The sequence below is a fragment of the Trichosurus vulpecula genome, chromosome 3, assembly GCF_011100635.1.
Source record: "Trichosurus vulpecula isolate mTriVul1 chromosome 3, mTriVul1.pri, whole genome shotgun sequence".
Lineage (NCBI taxonomy): Eukaryota > Metazoa > Chordata > Mammalia > Diprotodontia > Phalangeridae > Trichosurus > Trichosurus vulpecula.
Genome location: NC_050575.1, coordinates 137537823 through 137554139, shown reverse-complemented (window position 1 = coordinate 137554139; position 16317 = coordinate 137537823). Strand labels below are relative to the sequence as shown.

Sequence of the window (16317 nt, the reverse complement as noted above, 5' to 3'; positions counted from 1 at the left end):
TATTGCTAGCTCAAAGGGTACGTGTGCATGGTTTTCTAGCCCTTTGGGCATAGTTCCAAATTGCTCTACAGAATGGTTGAATCAGTTCACAACTCCATCAATAGTGCATCGGTGTCTCCTTTTCCCCATATCCCTTCCAACATTTGTTGTTTTCCTTTTTTGTGCTATTAGCCAATCTAATAGGTATGTGATAGTACCTCAAAATTGTTTTAATTTGCATTTCTCCACTCAATAGTGAGTTAGAGCACTTTTTCATATGGCTAAAGATAACTTTGATTACTTCATCTGAAAACTGTTCATCTCTTTTGATTATTTATCAGCTGGGGAATGGTTCTTATTTTTATAAATTTTACTCAGTTCTCTATATGTTTGAGAAATGAGACTTTTATCAGGGAAACTTGCTTCAAAATTTTTTTCACAGTCATTATTGCTGACTGTATTTCCCTCCATTCTATTCCCCCTCCCCCATTCTATTCCCTCAGAAGTGTTTTGCTTCTGACTACTTCTCCCCCATGCTGCCCTTCTTCTGTCACCACCCCCCTACCCCCGCCCTTCTCTTATCCAGTTCTCTTCCTACTTTCCTGTAAGGTAAAATAGATTTCTGTACCCAATTGAGTGTGTTTGTTATTCCTTCTTTGAGCCAGTTCTGATAAGAGTAAAGTTCACTAGTTCTCCTTCATCTCCCCCTCTTACCTTCCACTATAAAAGCTTTTTCTTGGCTCTTATACATGAAATAATTTACCCCATTCTACCTTTCCCTTTCTCTTTCTCCTGGTACATTCCTTTCTTACCCCTTAATTTTATTTTTTTAGCTATCATCCCTTTATTTTCAATTCACACCTGTGCCTTCCTTCTAAAACAGCCCTAATAATGAGAAAGTTCTTATGAGTTACAAGTATCATCTTCCCATGTAGGAATGAAAACAGTTTAACCTTATTAATTTCCCCTTCCTGTTTACTTTTTTATGCTTCTTTTGAGTCTTGTATTTGAAAGTCACATTTTCTGTTCAGCTCTGGTCTTTTCATTGAGAATGCTTGAAAGTCCTCTATTTTGTTGAATATCCACTTTTTTCCCCTGAAGGATTTTGTTCAGTTTTGCTGAGCATATGGTTACTGGTTATAATCCTAACTCCTTTGCCCTCCAGAATATCATATTCTAAGCCCTTCGATCCTTTAATTTAGAAACTGCTAAATCTTGTGTTACCCTGACTATGGCTCCACGATATTTGAATTGTTTCTTTCTGGCTGATTGCAATGTTTTCTCCTTCATCTGGGAGCTCTGGAATTTGGCTATAATATTCCTGGGAGTTTTCATTTTCGGATCTCTTTCAGGAGGTGATTGGTGGATTCTTTCAATTTCTATTTTACCCTCTGGTTCTAGAATATCAGGGCAGTTTTCCTTGATAATTTCTCGAAAGGTGGTGTCTAGATTCTTTTTTTAATCATGGCTTTCAGGTAGTCCAGTCTCATTTTAAAATTCTCTCTCCTGGATCTATTTTCCAGGTCAGTTGTTTTTCCAATGATATATTTCACATTGTCTTCTATGTTTTCATTCTGGTGATTTTGTTTTATTGTTTCTTGATGTCTCATGGAGTCATTAGCTTCCACTTTTCCAGTTCTAATTTTTAAGGAACTATTTTTTTTAATGAGTTTTTGTATCCTGTTTCCCATTTGGCCAATTCTACTTTTTAAGGAGTTTTTTTTTCTTCAGTGAATTTTTGTGCCTCTTTTTCCATTTGGCCAATTCTGGTTTTGTTTTGTTTTTGTTTTTTTTTTAAGACATTCTTCTCCTCATTGGTTTTTGTAACTCTCTTACCATTTGCCCTAGTCTGTTTTTTTAAGGTGTTATTTTCTTCACTATTTTTTGGTATCTCCTTTGCCAAGCTGTTGACTCATTTTTTACATGATTTTCTTGCATCACTCTCATTTCTCTTCACAGTTTTTCTTCTGCCTCTCTTACTTGATTTTCAAAATTCTTTTTGATCTCTTCCATGGCCTGAGACCAATTCATATTTTTCTTGGAGGCTTTGGATGTAGGAGCTTTGACTTTGTTATCTTCTTCTGAGTGTGTGTTTTGATCTTCTTTGTCACCATAATAAATTCCTATGGTCAGAGTTTTTTCTGTTTGCTCATTTTCCAGCCTATTTCTTGACTTTTAACTCTTTGTTAAAGTAGATCTCTGCTTCCAAGGTGGAGGGTGCATTGCCCCAAGCTTCAGGGGTTTTGTGCAGCTGTTTTCAGAGATACTTCTGGGGACCTATAAGTTTTCAGTTTCAAGGTAGTATGATCTAGAAAGAGGTGTATTTACTACTCTCTTGACCTGTGCTCTGCTCTGTGAGCACTCTCTTCTGCCCTGGAACTGTAGGGTACCACCCTCCACTGTGGCTGCAAGCTCTGGTGTACTAGGCTCCTCCTTGCCCTGGGACTGCCACCCAGATCTGAATATGGGCAAAGCAACAGAGTCCTGCCTCAGGGTTAGTAAAGAGACCCCCCTATAATCTCTTTCTGACCAGTTTGACCCCCTTACCATCTGTGAGCTGAGAGCTCCAGAAGCAGCAATAGCAGCTGATTATTCAGTAGCTCCCAAGGCTTGTTCCCTGGTTTGCTGGAGTCCAGTCTGCTGGCACAGCCTGCTTTGGACTGTACTCCACTCTCACCAGGTGCAAAAGATTTTTCCTGCCAACCTTCTAAGTTGACTTTAGCTGGAAAATTATTTTACCCCACCCTTTTGTGGGTTTTGCTGCTTCAGGAATTGTTTTATGGCATTATTTGAAGGTGTTCAGAGGGGTTTGAGGGAGAGCTCAGATGAGTCATTGCCTTTTCTCTGCCATCTTAGCTCTGCTTCCTCTCAGATGAGAAGTCTCAGGATCCTCCTAGAGAGTAGTTCCTCCAGTGTTGGTCCTTTGACTGGCTGTCAATAAATAAGGAGGCAAGGCTAGAACATAAACAGTTGAATCCTCATTAGCTGTTGGGCTGTTTCTAGGTAGTTAGCCACTCCATGAACAAAAGGAGATACACTCATTTAGGGTTTCACAAAGCCTTAGGGCTGATGTTACACATGACAAAAAGAGCCTATCCGGTGAGACTCTTCAGACACCTTTCTTATTTGGAAGGTTGAGTAATAGGGACAGAGTGTCAGGTGATATAGGGGAGAAATTGTTAACTTTGGAATTAGAAAGTTGGAGTATCAGAAGTTGCCAAAGATGGTTTTATCTGTAATTAATCTCATCAGAATATTTTTATGGGGCAGGAGATCTCTTAAGATAGTGGAGGCCTCCTTCAGGATAGAAATCAGTAAGACTCATACTTTTATCAAATAAAATACATACTGAGGATCTGTGTAGCTTTGTTTCTTTGACCTCTACAGTTAATTTTTTTTTCTGGGAAGAAGATGTTTACTCCAATCTCACAGATTACCTCTTCCATACCTGGCACATGATAAATGCTTAATAAATGCTTGTTAACTGACTGCTGAAAAGGAAGTATGTTTCACTATGTGTTCTCTGGGACCAAGACTGGTAATTACAATTATTTGGATGCTGGTTACTTTTCATTGTGTATTTTTTAAAGTTGTTATCATTATGTATATTATTCTTTTTCTGCTTACTTACCCCTGTATTAGTTGATATAAGTTGTCTTATGTTTCTCTGAATTCTTCATGCTTGAAATTGTCTCTTTCGACTTTCATGATTACTTCTGTCCTTTGGTTTAAGAATTCTCCCCCTAGCCATAGCTGTGAAAAATACTTGCTTCTCTTCTGTTCTATTAAAAAAAATGATGTAATCTTTGAGGTCCCATACCATTTGAAGTTTACCAAAGCAGTCTTATTTGGAAATGCTTCTCTCCTTCCCATGCTGTGTGATGGTGTGCTTCCTGTTCAGCGTAGTCATCATCAGCCAGGAAGCCAGAGAATGGAGGCAGTGTGGTTTAATGGCAGGAGTACTAGATTCAGCATCATGGTACGCCTCCCTGTGAGCTTGGGCAGATCGATGAACTTCTGGGCCTTACTTAGTTTCCTCATCTGTTAAGTAAGGGAGTGGCCTCATGAGGTCTCTTGAAGTTCTAAATCAGTCACACTGTCTTTTCTGCATATATTTCCCTACCTTTTTAATAAGAAAATGTTTGTGAGAAATGGCTATGATACAGCTTATTTTGCTACCAAATCTTATGATCAGAGCTTCCTCTTAAGAATTCAGCTCAATGAAACATTTATTAAGTAACTTTTGTGTACAGTTAGTCCTGCTGTAATGCTTGTTTTGAAAACTCTGGTTTATTCTAATGCAACTGATAGCAGAAAACAGTTTGCTGATAAATTGAATTTCAAATTTGCTTGTGCCTGATTTTTTTCAAGAAACAGCAAGAATGTACAAAACTGCACCGCTCTACAGTAACTCACAAGCTGTAATCTTTCTGATGCCCACATCCACAAGCAAACCTTAGGTCTTCAGGTAAAAGACCATAATTAATTATATAACTTCTGGTGCAGTAGAATCTGTGGGTAGAGGGTAGTTGATTGGCATCACCTCTCTCTTCTCTCTCATAGCTTTTAGCACTCACCATTTTACAGATGAAGAAACTGAGACAAAGTGAGGTCAAGTGATTTCCCCAGCATCCCCAAGCTAATAAGTGTCTGAGGCCTTATATGAATTCAGATCTTCCTGGCTCCAGTCTCTGTGCTCCTACCCATCGTACCACCTAGCTGCCTCAAATCAACCTTGTGAAATTGGTGCTGTCATTATCCTCACTTTATTGATGAGGAAACGAAGGCCTAGTTTCAGTACCTTAACAGAGAAGCCGTCATTCTAGATTTGATTCTAACACTGTTTCTGCTCTAACATCAAACAGGAAAAGAAAAAGGTTTTCAATGGGTCTTACATCTTCCAAGATGCAGATAGATAAGTTTTCCCCCAGACAGTACTGTAAAGAAATGTCATTCATATAAAGAAAAGTGTAGCTTTTGTTTGTGGCCTTTTTTCCTCTTTTTTTTCTTTTCTGTATCTTCCACTGAGAGTCCTTTTCTGGCTCAGTCTCCTCTATGAAACATTCACTGAGTGCCCCCTTCCAAATGAAAATGTTCTCTACTCAAATTTGCCTAAAGTACTTTGTCTTGATCTCTCCTTTACCCTAGCACTCTTTACCATGTTTATAGACATTTAAAAAAATTTATTTTTAATTTATGAAATAACACAAGCATTTTCTCTGACATAGTAGAATAAAAAAAGATGATTGCACATGAAAATGCAAATCTATTATATTCAATTTGCTGTTCCTTTTAAATTTGTAAAAAAGTTATCATGTAACTTTTTCCTCCTTTTTTTCCTTCCCTCTCCCACCCTACTGTAGAGATGGCTACCATTAGACACAAATATATGTGTGTGAGTGTGTGTGTATGTGTGTGTGTATACATATATGTAAAATCATTCTATGCGTACTCCTATTTATCATTTCTTTCTTTGGATGCAGAAAGTGTCTACTTTCATAGGTCCTTTTTAGTTAATTTGGGTATTTACAATAGTCAAAATAACTTAGTCCCTCAAAGTTGTTTTTAAAGCAGTATTGCTGTTACTACATATCACATTCTCTTGGTTTTGCTCATTTTGCTCTTCATTATTTTGTGCAAGTCTATCCATGTGGTAACGAGCTAATCATTTCTTAAAGCACAGTAATACTCCATTACAATCATATACCACAACTTGTTCAGCCATTCCCCAATTGATGAGCATTCCCACAACTTCCAGTTCTTTGCCACCACAAAGAGAGCTGCTATAAATATTTTAGAATACATAGGTTCTTTTCCTTTTTCCCTAATTATCTTCAGAAATAGACCCAACGGTGGTATTGATGGGCCAAAAGGGATAGGCAGTTTTATAACTCTTTGGGCATGATTCCAGATTGCTCTCCAAAATGGTTGGATCAGTTCACAATTCCAACTGTGGATTAGTGTCCCAATTTTTCCAACATTTTTTGCTTTCTCCTTCAACCATTTTAGCTGATAGGTGTGAAATGATATTTCAGCATTGTTTTAATTTGAGTTTCACTAATCAATAATGATTTAAAGCATTTTTTTCATATGATTATAAGTTGTTTTGATTTCTTCATCGGGAAACTGCCTGTTCTATCCTTTGATCATTTATCAATTAGGGAATGACTCATATTCTTAAAGATTTGACAGAGTTCTTTATATATTTGAGATATAAGACCTTTATCTGAAAAACTATCTATTAAAAATGTTATCCCCAGTTTCCTCCTTTCCTTCTGATCTTGGCTACATTTGTTTTGTTTGTATAAAAACTTCCTTAATGTAATTGAAATTATCCATTTTACACCTTGCTCTGCTCTCTATCTCTTGTTTAGTCATAAATTGTTTGCCTACCCATAAATCTGATAGGTAATGTTTTCCATGTTCTTCAGATTTTTCTTGTAACATTTCTCTTTATATCTAGGTCATGTATCCATTTTGACTGTATCTTGGTAAATGGTGTAAGATTTTGGCCTATGCCCAATTTTTGCCAGACTGCTTTCTAGTTTTCCCCTCAAATTTTTACCAAATAATGAATTCTTATCACAAAAATTTAAGTCTTTACACTTGTCAAATACAAGATTACTATATTTATTTGCTGCTGTAAGCTGTATGTCTACTCTGTTCCACTGATCTTCCTTTCTGTTTCTTAGCCATTATCAAATAGTTTTGATAACTACTACCCTATAATATAGTTTAAGATCTAGTGCTGCTGCTAAATCTCCTTCTTTTACATTTTTTTCATTAGTTCCTTTGATATTCTTAACTTTTTGTTCTTCCAAATGAATTGTTATTTTTTTTCTAATTCAGTAAAATAATTTTTTGGTAATTTAATTTGGATGGCATTGAACATAATAAATTAGTTTAGGTAAAATTGTCATTTTTATTATATTGGCCCTGCCTAAACAGGAACAATTAAAATTTCTTCAGTTATTTAAATCTGCATTTATTTGTATGAAAAGTTTTTAATAATTTTGTTTAGATAGTTCCTGAGTTTTTTTTGGCATGTGAACTCAGGTGTTTTGTGCTATCTCAGGTTATTTTAAATGGGGTATCTCTTAATATCTTTTCTTACAGGGTTTTATTTCTGATATATAGAAATGCTGATGAGTTATATGGATTTATTTTATATTCTACTACTTCACTAAAATTATTAATTGTTTCAGTTACCTTTTTAGTTGAGTCTTTGGGATTTTTCAAGTATACCATCATATTATCTGCAAAAAGAGATAGTTTTATTACCTCATTCCCTATTCTGATTCCTTCTGTTTTCTTTTTCTTCTCTTATTGCTATTGCTAGGATTTCCAAAACAATATTGAATAATATTGCTGACAGTGAGCATCCTTGTTTCATACATGATCTTACTGGGAAGGCTTCTAGCTTATCCCCATTATAAATAATGCTTGCTAATGGTTTTTGGTAAATGCTTTTTCTCAATTTAGGGGAAAAATCCTTTTCTTTCTCTGTTTTTACTCTTCCTGGTTTAGGTATCAGTATCATATTTGTTTTGTAAAAGGAGTTTGGTAGGATCCCTTCTTTGTCTATTATTCTAAATAATTTATTTAATATTGGAATTAGTCGATCTTTAGATGTTTGATAGAATTCACTTGTGAATTCATCTGGTCCTGGTGCATTTTTCTTAGGAAGCTGTTCAATTTCTTTTTCTAAAACAAATCTATTTAAATATTCTATTTCCTCTTCTGCTAATCTAAGAAATTTATGTTTTTGTAAATATTCTTCCATTTAAATTGTTAAATTTATTGGCATAGGGGCAGCTAGTAATTGGGCAAAATAATTCCTTATAATTGCTTTAATTTCATCTTTGTTAGTGGTATATTCAACTTTTTTCATTTTTAATACTAGTGATGTACTTTTTTAAATCAACAAGTAATACTTTATCTATTTTATTGATTTTTTTCCATAAAAACCATTTACATCAGACATATAGACATTACCTCTTCCTGTCCCACATTAGAATGTAAGCTCTTTGAGGGCAAGGACTGTACCTTTTTAAAAAAGTATCTCTAGCACATGGCATAACAAATACTTCCCATAGATAGTAGGCATTTAATAAGTGTCTTAGGACTGAGTAAGAGAGAAAGGAAGACAAATAAGAGAGGATGTCTTTCTTTTGGAGAGTTGATAATGGTAACACCATCTCTGCTGCTGGGTTGGTTATTTCTTTCCATGATTTTTATAGATTCTGTCATTAAAGCCTCACTCAAGCAAAGTATTTGTGACCATTCTGTCCTTAGAACAGAGCGGAAAATCTGGGAATCTGCTCTTGATGTCAGGCAGTTGTTCCAGGATGTGGACTTGCTCTTAGCCACAGATGATCCTCTGTGTTACCTACGTGGCCTTTCACTTAAGCCCTTTCACAGTTCCAATTCCAAAGACAGTGAATCTCTCCTGAATTCTGTTTGATCAGTCCTGATACCAAAGAAAAGTTTGCAATATACCAGACCCAGGAGCTGTATATGCTATAAAAGCAATTTGTTATTCTGCGTAACTTGTTATAATATGGAATGATCTCTAAATTTGGAGTCAGAAATCCTACATTTGAATCCCAGCTCTGCTATTATCTATATGGTCAGGACATTTAGCCTTTGGTCTCAGTTTCTTCATCTGTAAAATGAGAGGATGATACTAGAAAATCTAAAAAAGCAGCTTAGAACATGTTCCTATAAGTTTGTTATAATTGGTACTTCCTGGTAGTTTATTCTGGAGAACTATTGAACTTAAAACCAGAAACCAATGTATGTGAAAGCATCTAGATGTCTTAACATGATTGAATGAGTTTGAAAGAATTTTTTTCAATTGTCTTTCCTTGAATTAATAACACTTAAGATTTTCTCAAAATTTGGAAACTTTGTTTAGGTCAAACACTCCCAAGAAGGCCGTATTTGCTGGAAGCATGCAGTTGTTAGCTGGAGTCAAATTGTGCACAGGAAGGACCTTGACCAATCACCCACACTATGAAGATAAGGGACTGAGAGAGAGAACGAAAGAGGTCAGTGCCCTCTCAGTCCCTGCATTGAAAGATTTTTAGGATGGCCTGCCAAGTTTGTTCTAGTTTCCCTTATGTTTGGTGTTAAATGGAATTTCATGCAGGATGTCTATAATTTGGAGTTTAGAGGAGCTTAGAATTAGAAGAAAAACTGTAATCCAGAGAATTCACCCTTTAAAATTTTTCTATTCAGTTTATTTCAGCAAACATTGATTAGTCACCATCTTTGTACAAAGCACTGTGCTAGGGATACAAAGACATAAACAGAATAGTTTGCCCCCAAAGAGCTTACATTCTATTGGCAGGATACAACATTTATAGAAATGTGGCATGAATATGAAACAAAGAATATTGAAAAGTGGGGAGGAAGGAAACGGGAGGAGGGAATCAAAGAAGAATTCACGGAGAAGGTGGCATTTTCAAAGGAAGACAAGGATTCTAAGAGGTGAAAATGAGGAGACAGATAATTCAAGACCTGAGTGATGACTTGGGCCAATGTACATAGGCAAGAGATGGAATATAGGTTCTGAAACAACTTAGACCAGTTAGGCTGGAACAAAGAATTGATGATTGGGAATACTATGAAATAAAGGCTAGAAAAATAAGATTGTGGAGGGCCATAGATACGAGATTTTGTAGTCAGGAACCAGTGAAGGTGTTTGAGAGCAGGGTATATGACATGGTTAAGCCTGTGCTTTAAGATTATTTTGGCAGCTGTGCACAGACTGGATTGGAAAAGGAACTGACTAGAGGAAAGCAGGCCAACTAGAATTCTTTTATAGTAGTCCGGGTGAGGTGATAAGGGTCTGAATTAGGGTAGTGGTTCTGTGAGTAGAGAAGAAGGGACAGATATGAGAGATGTGGAGGTACAATTGAAATGTTGTAAATGGAGTGTGGGAAAGAGGAAGGAGTTCCCACTCTGGTTTTACAAAACTAAGTGGTCTGTGGTACCCTAGCAGAAGTTGGGAAGTGTTCTCCCTTTAGGGGAGAGGATAATTCTATTTTGGACATGTGTTTGAGATGCCCGTGGAACAGCTGGAAAGAAATATCTAGAATGCAGATAGGACTATGGAACTAGAACTCAGGAGAGAGCTCAACACTTGATATAGATGCGGGAGTCGTTGAGTAGATGCTACTTAAAGTCATAGGAACTGATGAGATTTCTGAGAAACCATATGTAGAAGAAAGAAGAAAGGGGCTGGGACAGAACCCTGGGGCATGCCAAGGGCACAGGAGATGAACAATGATCCATCAGAGGAGACTGAGAATGAGTGAGTGAGCATACAGGAACTGAGAGAGAGCAGTGTCACTGAAACCAAGGGACGAAAGTGTCGAAGAGGCAGAGGTGTTCAGTAGTGTCAGGCTGCAAAGAGGTCAAGTAGAATAAGGGCTGAGAAAAGCCATTGCATCAAGCATCTGTTGGTAACCTTAGAGAGAATAATTTCAGCCAGGTGGTAGAGCTGAAAGCCAGACTGCAAAAGTTTGAGAAGTTAGCTGTCTGGTATATAGAGGGAGCACATCGAGACTAGGAGATTTGCAGTGAAAGAGAGGTACGGGATGATATGCTAGCTTGAGAGGATATCAGGGTCAAGGGAAGGTTTTATAAGGATGGAGTAGATCTGCGTGTGTTTTAATTAACAGGAAAAACAATACATAGGAAAAAGTTTGAAGATACAGGAGAAGGAATTTTTGGTTCGCTAACCAGTTTAGGTGAGAGAAAGGATTGAATCAAGTGTACAGATAGAAGGGGTAGCCTTATCACAGAGAGAGGTGTCACCTCTCCTCTTTCTCAGGGATAGGAGGGAAGGAAGGGAGGATGGGTGAGCTTCTAAACTTTAATTTTCAAACTGCTGTGCAGACTACCTGGCTCTCTTCACAGGGTTTGCTCTTTGCAAACCTTAAAGCATTATGTAAACATTAGCTTATGTTAACAAGGAAAATGAAGTCTTTAAAAGGCAGAAATATTATGGTTATTTGAAACCAAGAGACTGGAGTTAGAATGATTTTGGTCACTTTTAAAATTTCAATTTAAAAGTGATGATTTGAGGATGAGGTTTAATTGGTTCCAAAGCCATTGTCATGTACTCAAGTTTCCATGTCATGCCTTTGCACAGTGTCTTCCACTCCTGGAATATCTTCCCTCCTCATCTCTGCTTCTGGAATCCCTAGTTCCTTGTGAAAAAGGTTCAGCTTCTGTGCCACCTCCTTTAAGAAACTTTTCTTGGTTCTCCCAGTTCTCAGTGCCTGGCCCCTGAAGTTACTTTGTATTTGTTTTACATTTGCTTGTGCTTTCTCTCACAGTAGAATGTAAGCTCTTTGAAGGCAGGAACTGATTTTTTTGTGTGTCTCATTCATGGGTCAGTGTCTGGCACGTAATGAATAATTAATAAATGTTGAATTGCATTTAATTGAAACTTGTGACTGTATATTTTCAAGGAGTTGTATGTTATAGGTATATCACTAGGGATTCCCTCTCTCCTTTTCTTCAGCATGATCCTATTAAAACAAGCATGGCTTTTTTCCTGATTTGGTGAGTGTATATTCTTATACTATTTTCTTTCCGTTTTTAAAGGTTTATCAGATATATGCAAAGAGATCTCCTGAGGAAGTTTATTCCCTCCTGAGGTCCTTTGGCACAGACTATGTCATCTTGGAAGACAGCATTTGCTATGAAAGAAGGCACAACAGAGGCTGCCGTCTCCGAGACTTGCTTGACATAGCTAATGGACATGTAAGCACAGTAGTCACTCTTTTTACAGAGTATCCTCTGAGAGGGCAATCGGTCACAACTAATCAATGAGTTTCTTAGCAGGGTTTTATGGCTAGTTATTACTTTTTACGTTATAGTATCATATTAATAAAGCATGTATTGTCCAGGCATATGAGTAAGGCACTAGGGACCCACTGGTCACTACAACATGATGATGACTAATTTTCCTAGGAATGGCAATGAAAGTGCTCTATTAAGGTGTTTGCAGTTCTTGTGAGCAGTGCCACATGTCTGAAAAAATGACTTTCTGGTCTGTAGCTGTGATATAGCAAAGTGACTATACCTGGCCACCTCCAAAGAAAGGGTACCTGGTTCTGTGCTAGGCCCTGGAATGAACAATCAGGAGAAGGACTTTACCTTTTAGGAATTTGAGTTCCATAAGAGACCCAGCTTGCTTTCTTTTTTCATATTATTTATTGTTTGAGAGGGACAGTAGATATAAAAGATACAGTCTTATGACTTGTGCACAAGAAGCACTACATAAATATTTGTTGAATGACACGAATGAGACATGAAGGAAGAAATAGGTTTAAGACTCATACTTTTGCTCAGAGATAAGGTGGCCTGGAATAATCTTTATTAATGCTTTTAGTGAGTCATGACCCAAAGACCCCTGGGCTTAACAGATGCCATTACTGTATCAATATTTACTTTTTTTTTAAATGGAAGCTTTTCTTTTTGATAAGTACATCAGGTATCATGGCCATCTTTACATATTTATTGGGGTGAATGGGAGGAATCTCCTTGATATTCTTGGAAAAAACAATGTGGTACAAGTGAAAGAACTGGACAAAGAGTCAGATAATGGTTTATCACATTCCTGCCTCTCCCACAGATGGTGTGACCATGGCAAGTCCTTTTGGCAGATCCAGGCCTTAGTTTCCCCACATGTAAATTGAGGGAGAAGTAGATGATCTTTCATGGCCTTCCAGTTCCAAAATTAGAAACATAAAATGTTCAGTTTAGTTGTACCTCATACATTCTAAAGGCACCTGATTTTCACTTATAACTATGCATATTTTCCAAGTTTACATGAGTTTTCATCTCTGTCTTAGGTAATGGATGGCCCGGGAGAGAATGATCCTGATTTAAAGCATGCCAAGCACCCTCGCTTCTGTGAAGAAATCAAAAGAAACTTGCCTTCATACTCTGCACACTTCACCAGAGTGTTTCAGAACAAAACATTCCATGTTTACAAGCTGTCTAGGCACAAATAACACAACTTTTGGTAATTCTTCTGATCCAGGTGAAACTTCATTCTGTCGAAGCCCCACATGATGAAATTCCTGTGTCATGAGTCAGTTTTGAGCCTTCACCAGACTCATGCTGCTTTCCACACCATTCTGTAGCAACAAACAAGGCTTCGAGGTCAATGAATTTCACCTGTATTTTAATGCTGTGAGGTTAATAAGTACTCTAGAAGTTTACATGAGTGTCGATATTTTTGAAGGTATTTTACATAAACTGTCTTTTTCTTTTTGTCTAACTTTTTCCACTGGTGTTCATGGTGTCGAGTGTAAACAAGTTTCTAACAGTGACCTGGAACTTTGTTGTGTTGTGCTGTTTCCAGTCAGGTGGGAATACTGAGTCTGTTTAGGATTGGAAATAGTTTTAAGCTTACTTTGGATTTTATTGAGCTGAATCAAGTGACTTTGTAACAGAATTAGTGAATAATATCCTTTCAATTTAATTATTACATGCTATTGAAGTATTATATACACTAATGATGGTGTGCCAGTTAAAAACAAAGTTTACTGTTGTCCTGTTTTATCTTGTGGACTTTACGGACATTTCAAGTTTCCATGCTCTTAGCATTCAAAAATTACAATGGTTCTGTGTATTTATTTAAATACTTTTTCATTGATATGTGTTTGAGCAGGCACTTCAGAAAAACATATCTTTTATTAAAAACAAAATTTTAAAGTAATAGGCACAGAAGAGTATTACAATTAAGTATCTTGGATTCTTAGAATGGCAGAAAAGTGTGTGTAGGAAGATTGTTTTGTTTCATAGTAGGATATTCAACTAGAATTTGTTTTATTACTATTTGGTGTTTTTATTTTAAAGCACATTTATACTATTTTAATCTTTTTCCTTCCATTAATATTATTTTGTTTCATTTTGTACTTGTTTTAAAATTGCCAGGTTTGCTAACTTTGGAAACCTGTGTTCCGGTTTTAGCTTTTGTATTTTTACAGCTTAGTATCTATCTACTTTTTAAATGTTGTCTTAACTGTGTCACTGTTGTGGTATTTTTAGGCAAACTGCATTTTCATACCAAGCGTGACTTATGTCAGCTCCAACCTTAACGAGAGGTACCTTCTATCTTGATTTTTTTTCCTTTCTGGAAGGTAATTAAGTGCCTCTAAATCTACCCCTGTACTGAAATACTTGTGAGCATCCCTGGTAGTGTGTATACCTGCTCAAGAAATTGCTGATGGATTACTGTTAAAATTAATTTCTAATGAAAATATAAAAAAGATGCTGCTAAAACATATTGTACATTTAATTAAATCAAGATGGCTAATGAGATTAACTTTCACCACTGCTCTATGCACCAATGCCAAATAATTTAAATGCCTTCCCCTTGTAGTTGTTCTAAGGTACATTACCAAAGGGATTGAGATGGATATGTCACATGTTCAAATAATTTTATATTCAGTAAATACTCATTAAGCAGCATTCAGAATCTTTCTGCACTTTCATGTTGAACACAAAAGGATAGTGAGCTTTTATCAAAACTTATTTAAATCAAAACTTGACAGTAGCTGGGCTATTAAATTGTGCATCCAAAGCTCCTGAATCATTTCTTTCCTGTATCCCTTAATGAGGTTGGAGTCCACTGCAGTTTAACATAATACAATAATAAAACATTTTAATCAGTATTAAAACTTTAATTAAGCCAGTAATGATGCATGCCTGTTGTAGCTGACAGCATGGGTCAGTAAGTTCTTCATTGAGTGCCTTACAATAATTGAAAATCAAGCACATGTAAGGTACTGTGTTAGACTGTGGGGTTCAATTTTTAAATCATCAGCCCTCTTTTCATATATTTGAACAAAACCTAAAGCGTCCTACAAGTATTCATCTGTTCTTTTGAGAATTTGGTTGTAGATTTACTACCCTGAGAAATTATCTGGACATTTTGCTGCTATTCATTGTCACATAGATGGCACAAGATGCTTTTTTATTAAGTTTATATAACAGTAACAGTGTTGCCAAATCATTCCATGTTGATCAAATATTTTCATGGAAAATATAAAGTGCCAGAAGAAAAAAAAAGTGTGCCAGAGCCCACACATTCTTATTCTTTCCAAGACACTGTGACCGTGTACAGTAGAATTTTTTAATTTCCTAAAAGACAGATCTCCCAGCTATCACCTGGACATTTTCAGAGCTAGAGTCAAAGCCCTTTTTATAATCTTTCCGTGGCATGTACAGGAAGGGAGCTCAGGCTAGTGGGAAGAACAAAGAAACTCATGACTTGAGGTCTGTATCTCTAGCTTGGTCACCACCCTGGAGCCAGCTGCTGCAGATCCCTGAGTCTCTGGCCTTCCTAACCTTTACCTTAAATAGACAAGCAATTAGTACTTGGAGAGAGCCTCAAAACCTAGCATTATCTTCAAATGAATGGGTCTTAGTGCACCAGAAGATGGCTCTCACTCCAAAGTTAGTAACCAAAAGAGCCTAAGTAGTTAATACTACCCATATTCTCACTGTCCTTTTGTTTAAAGGATTGGAGTATATTTAAGGTCTTTTTGCCAGGAGTAGAACGGTAGTCATATAAAATTAGATATGATCTGGATTATGTGCTAATTCATAATATTGTTCTAAATAATTCAAAAGACACAAATAATTATTTTCCCATCAAATCTGGGCTTTATTTTTATTTTCCTTTTTTCCTAAAGAAAACAAAATTGTAACAAGTCCCTTAGGGATTTAGTGTCAGACACAAAAACTTCAGTTAATTTAAGGTAAAAATTTACCTTGATTTTGCAAACATTCCATTTTTGGGTTAGGCACAACCTTATAATTAAGAGAATGAAGTTTTGATGCACCCAAATCATCAGTTCTGACAAATGTGTCCCATGATACTATTTTTCAGTACAGCCTTTAGGCCTAGGTGGTTGGTACTTATCAGGTCATGGAGAGGCTTTTTGGTGAGAGGGGAGCTTGTCAACTTTCCTGTGATAATTGGCTTTCTGATTTAACATCCTATGGGTGAGATCTTATAGAAAACCGTTTTATAGTTTGTTATACTGAACCATGTGAAGATTGTATATTAAAATAAAGGTCTTTTAAATCATGCAAGAGAAGTGGTTTTTATTTCCCTCAATGCCAAGGCCTGAGCAATCTACCTAAGGCACTGTGCTAGAGAGGTGATGACTATGGACGGAAAAGGGAGGGTCTTTATTTCATTTATCAGTTTTTTAACTTTTATATTTATTTGTATTCTAGCCAACCTTGACCAGACAGCTGCCTTTTAGCTTGGGTTGAATCTTCAGTTTGTAGCTAAACAGA

The 16317-nt window shown here is 36.6% G+C and overlaps 1 protein-coding gene across 2 annotated transcripts in view; it reads left to right on the top strand.

Moving 5' to 3' along the window:
* Positions 1-16107, top strand: part of DPY19L3 (dpy-19 like C-mannosyltransferase 3) — a 97292-nt gene extending 81185 nt beyond the window's left edge. For both annotated transcript variants that reach the window (XM_036750289.1, XM_036750290.1), the window contains exons 17-19: positions 8897-9029; positions 11599-11757; positions 12852-16107. In XM_036750289.1, coding sequence (XP_036606184.1) covers positions 8897-9029; positions 11599-11757; positions 12852-13013 — 454 coding nt within the window. In that variant the 3' untranslated portion in view covers positions 13014-16107. The remainder of the gene's footprint in view (positions 1-8896; positions 9030-11598; positions 11758-12851) is intronic.
* Positions 16108-16317: the final 210 nt, after the last annotated feature.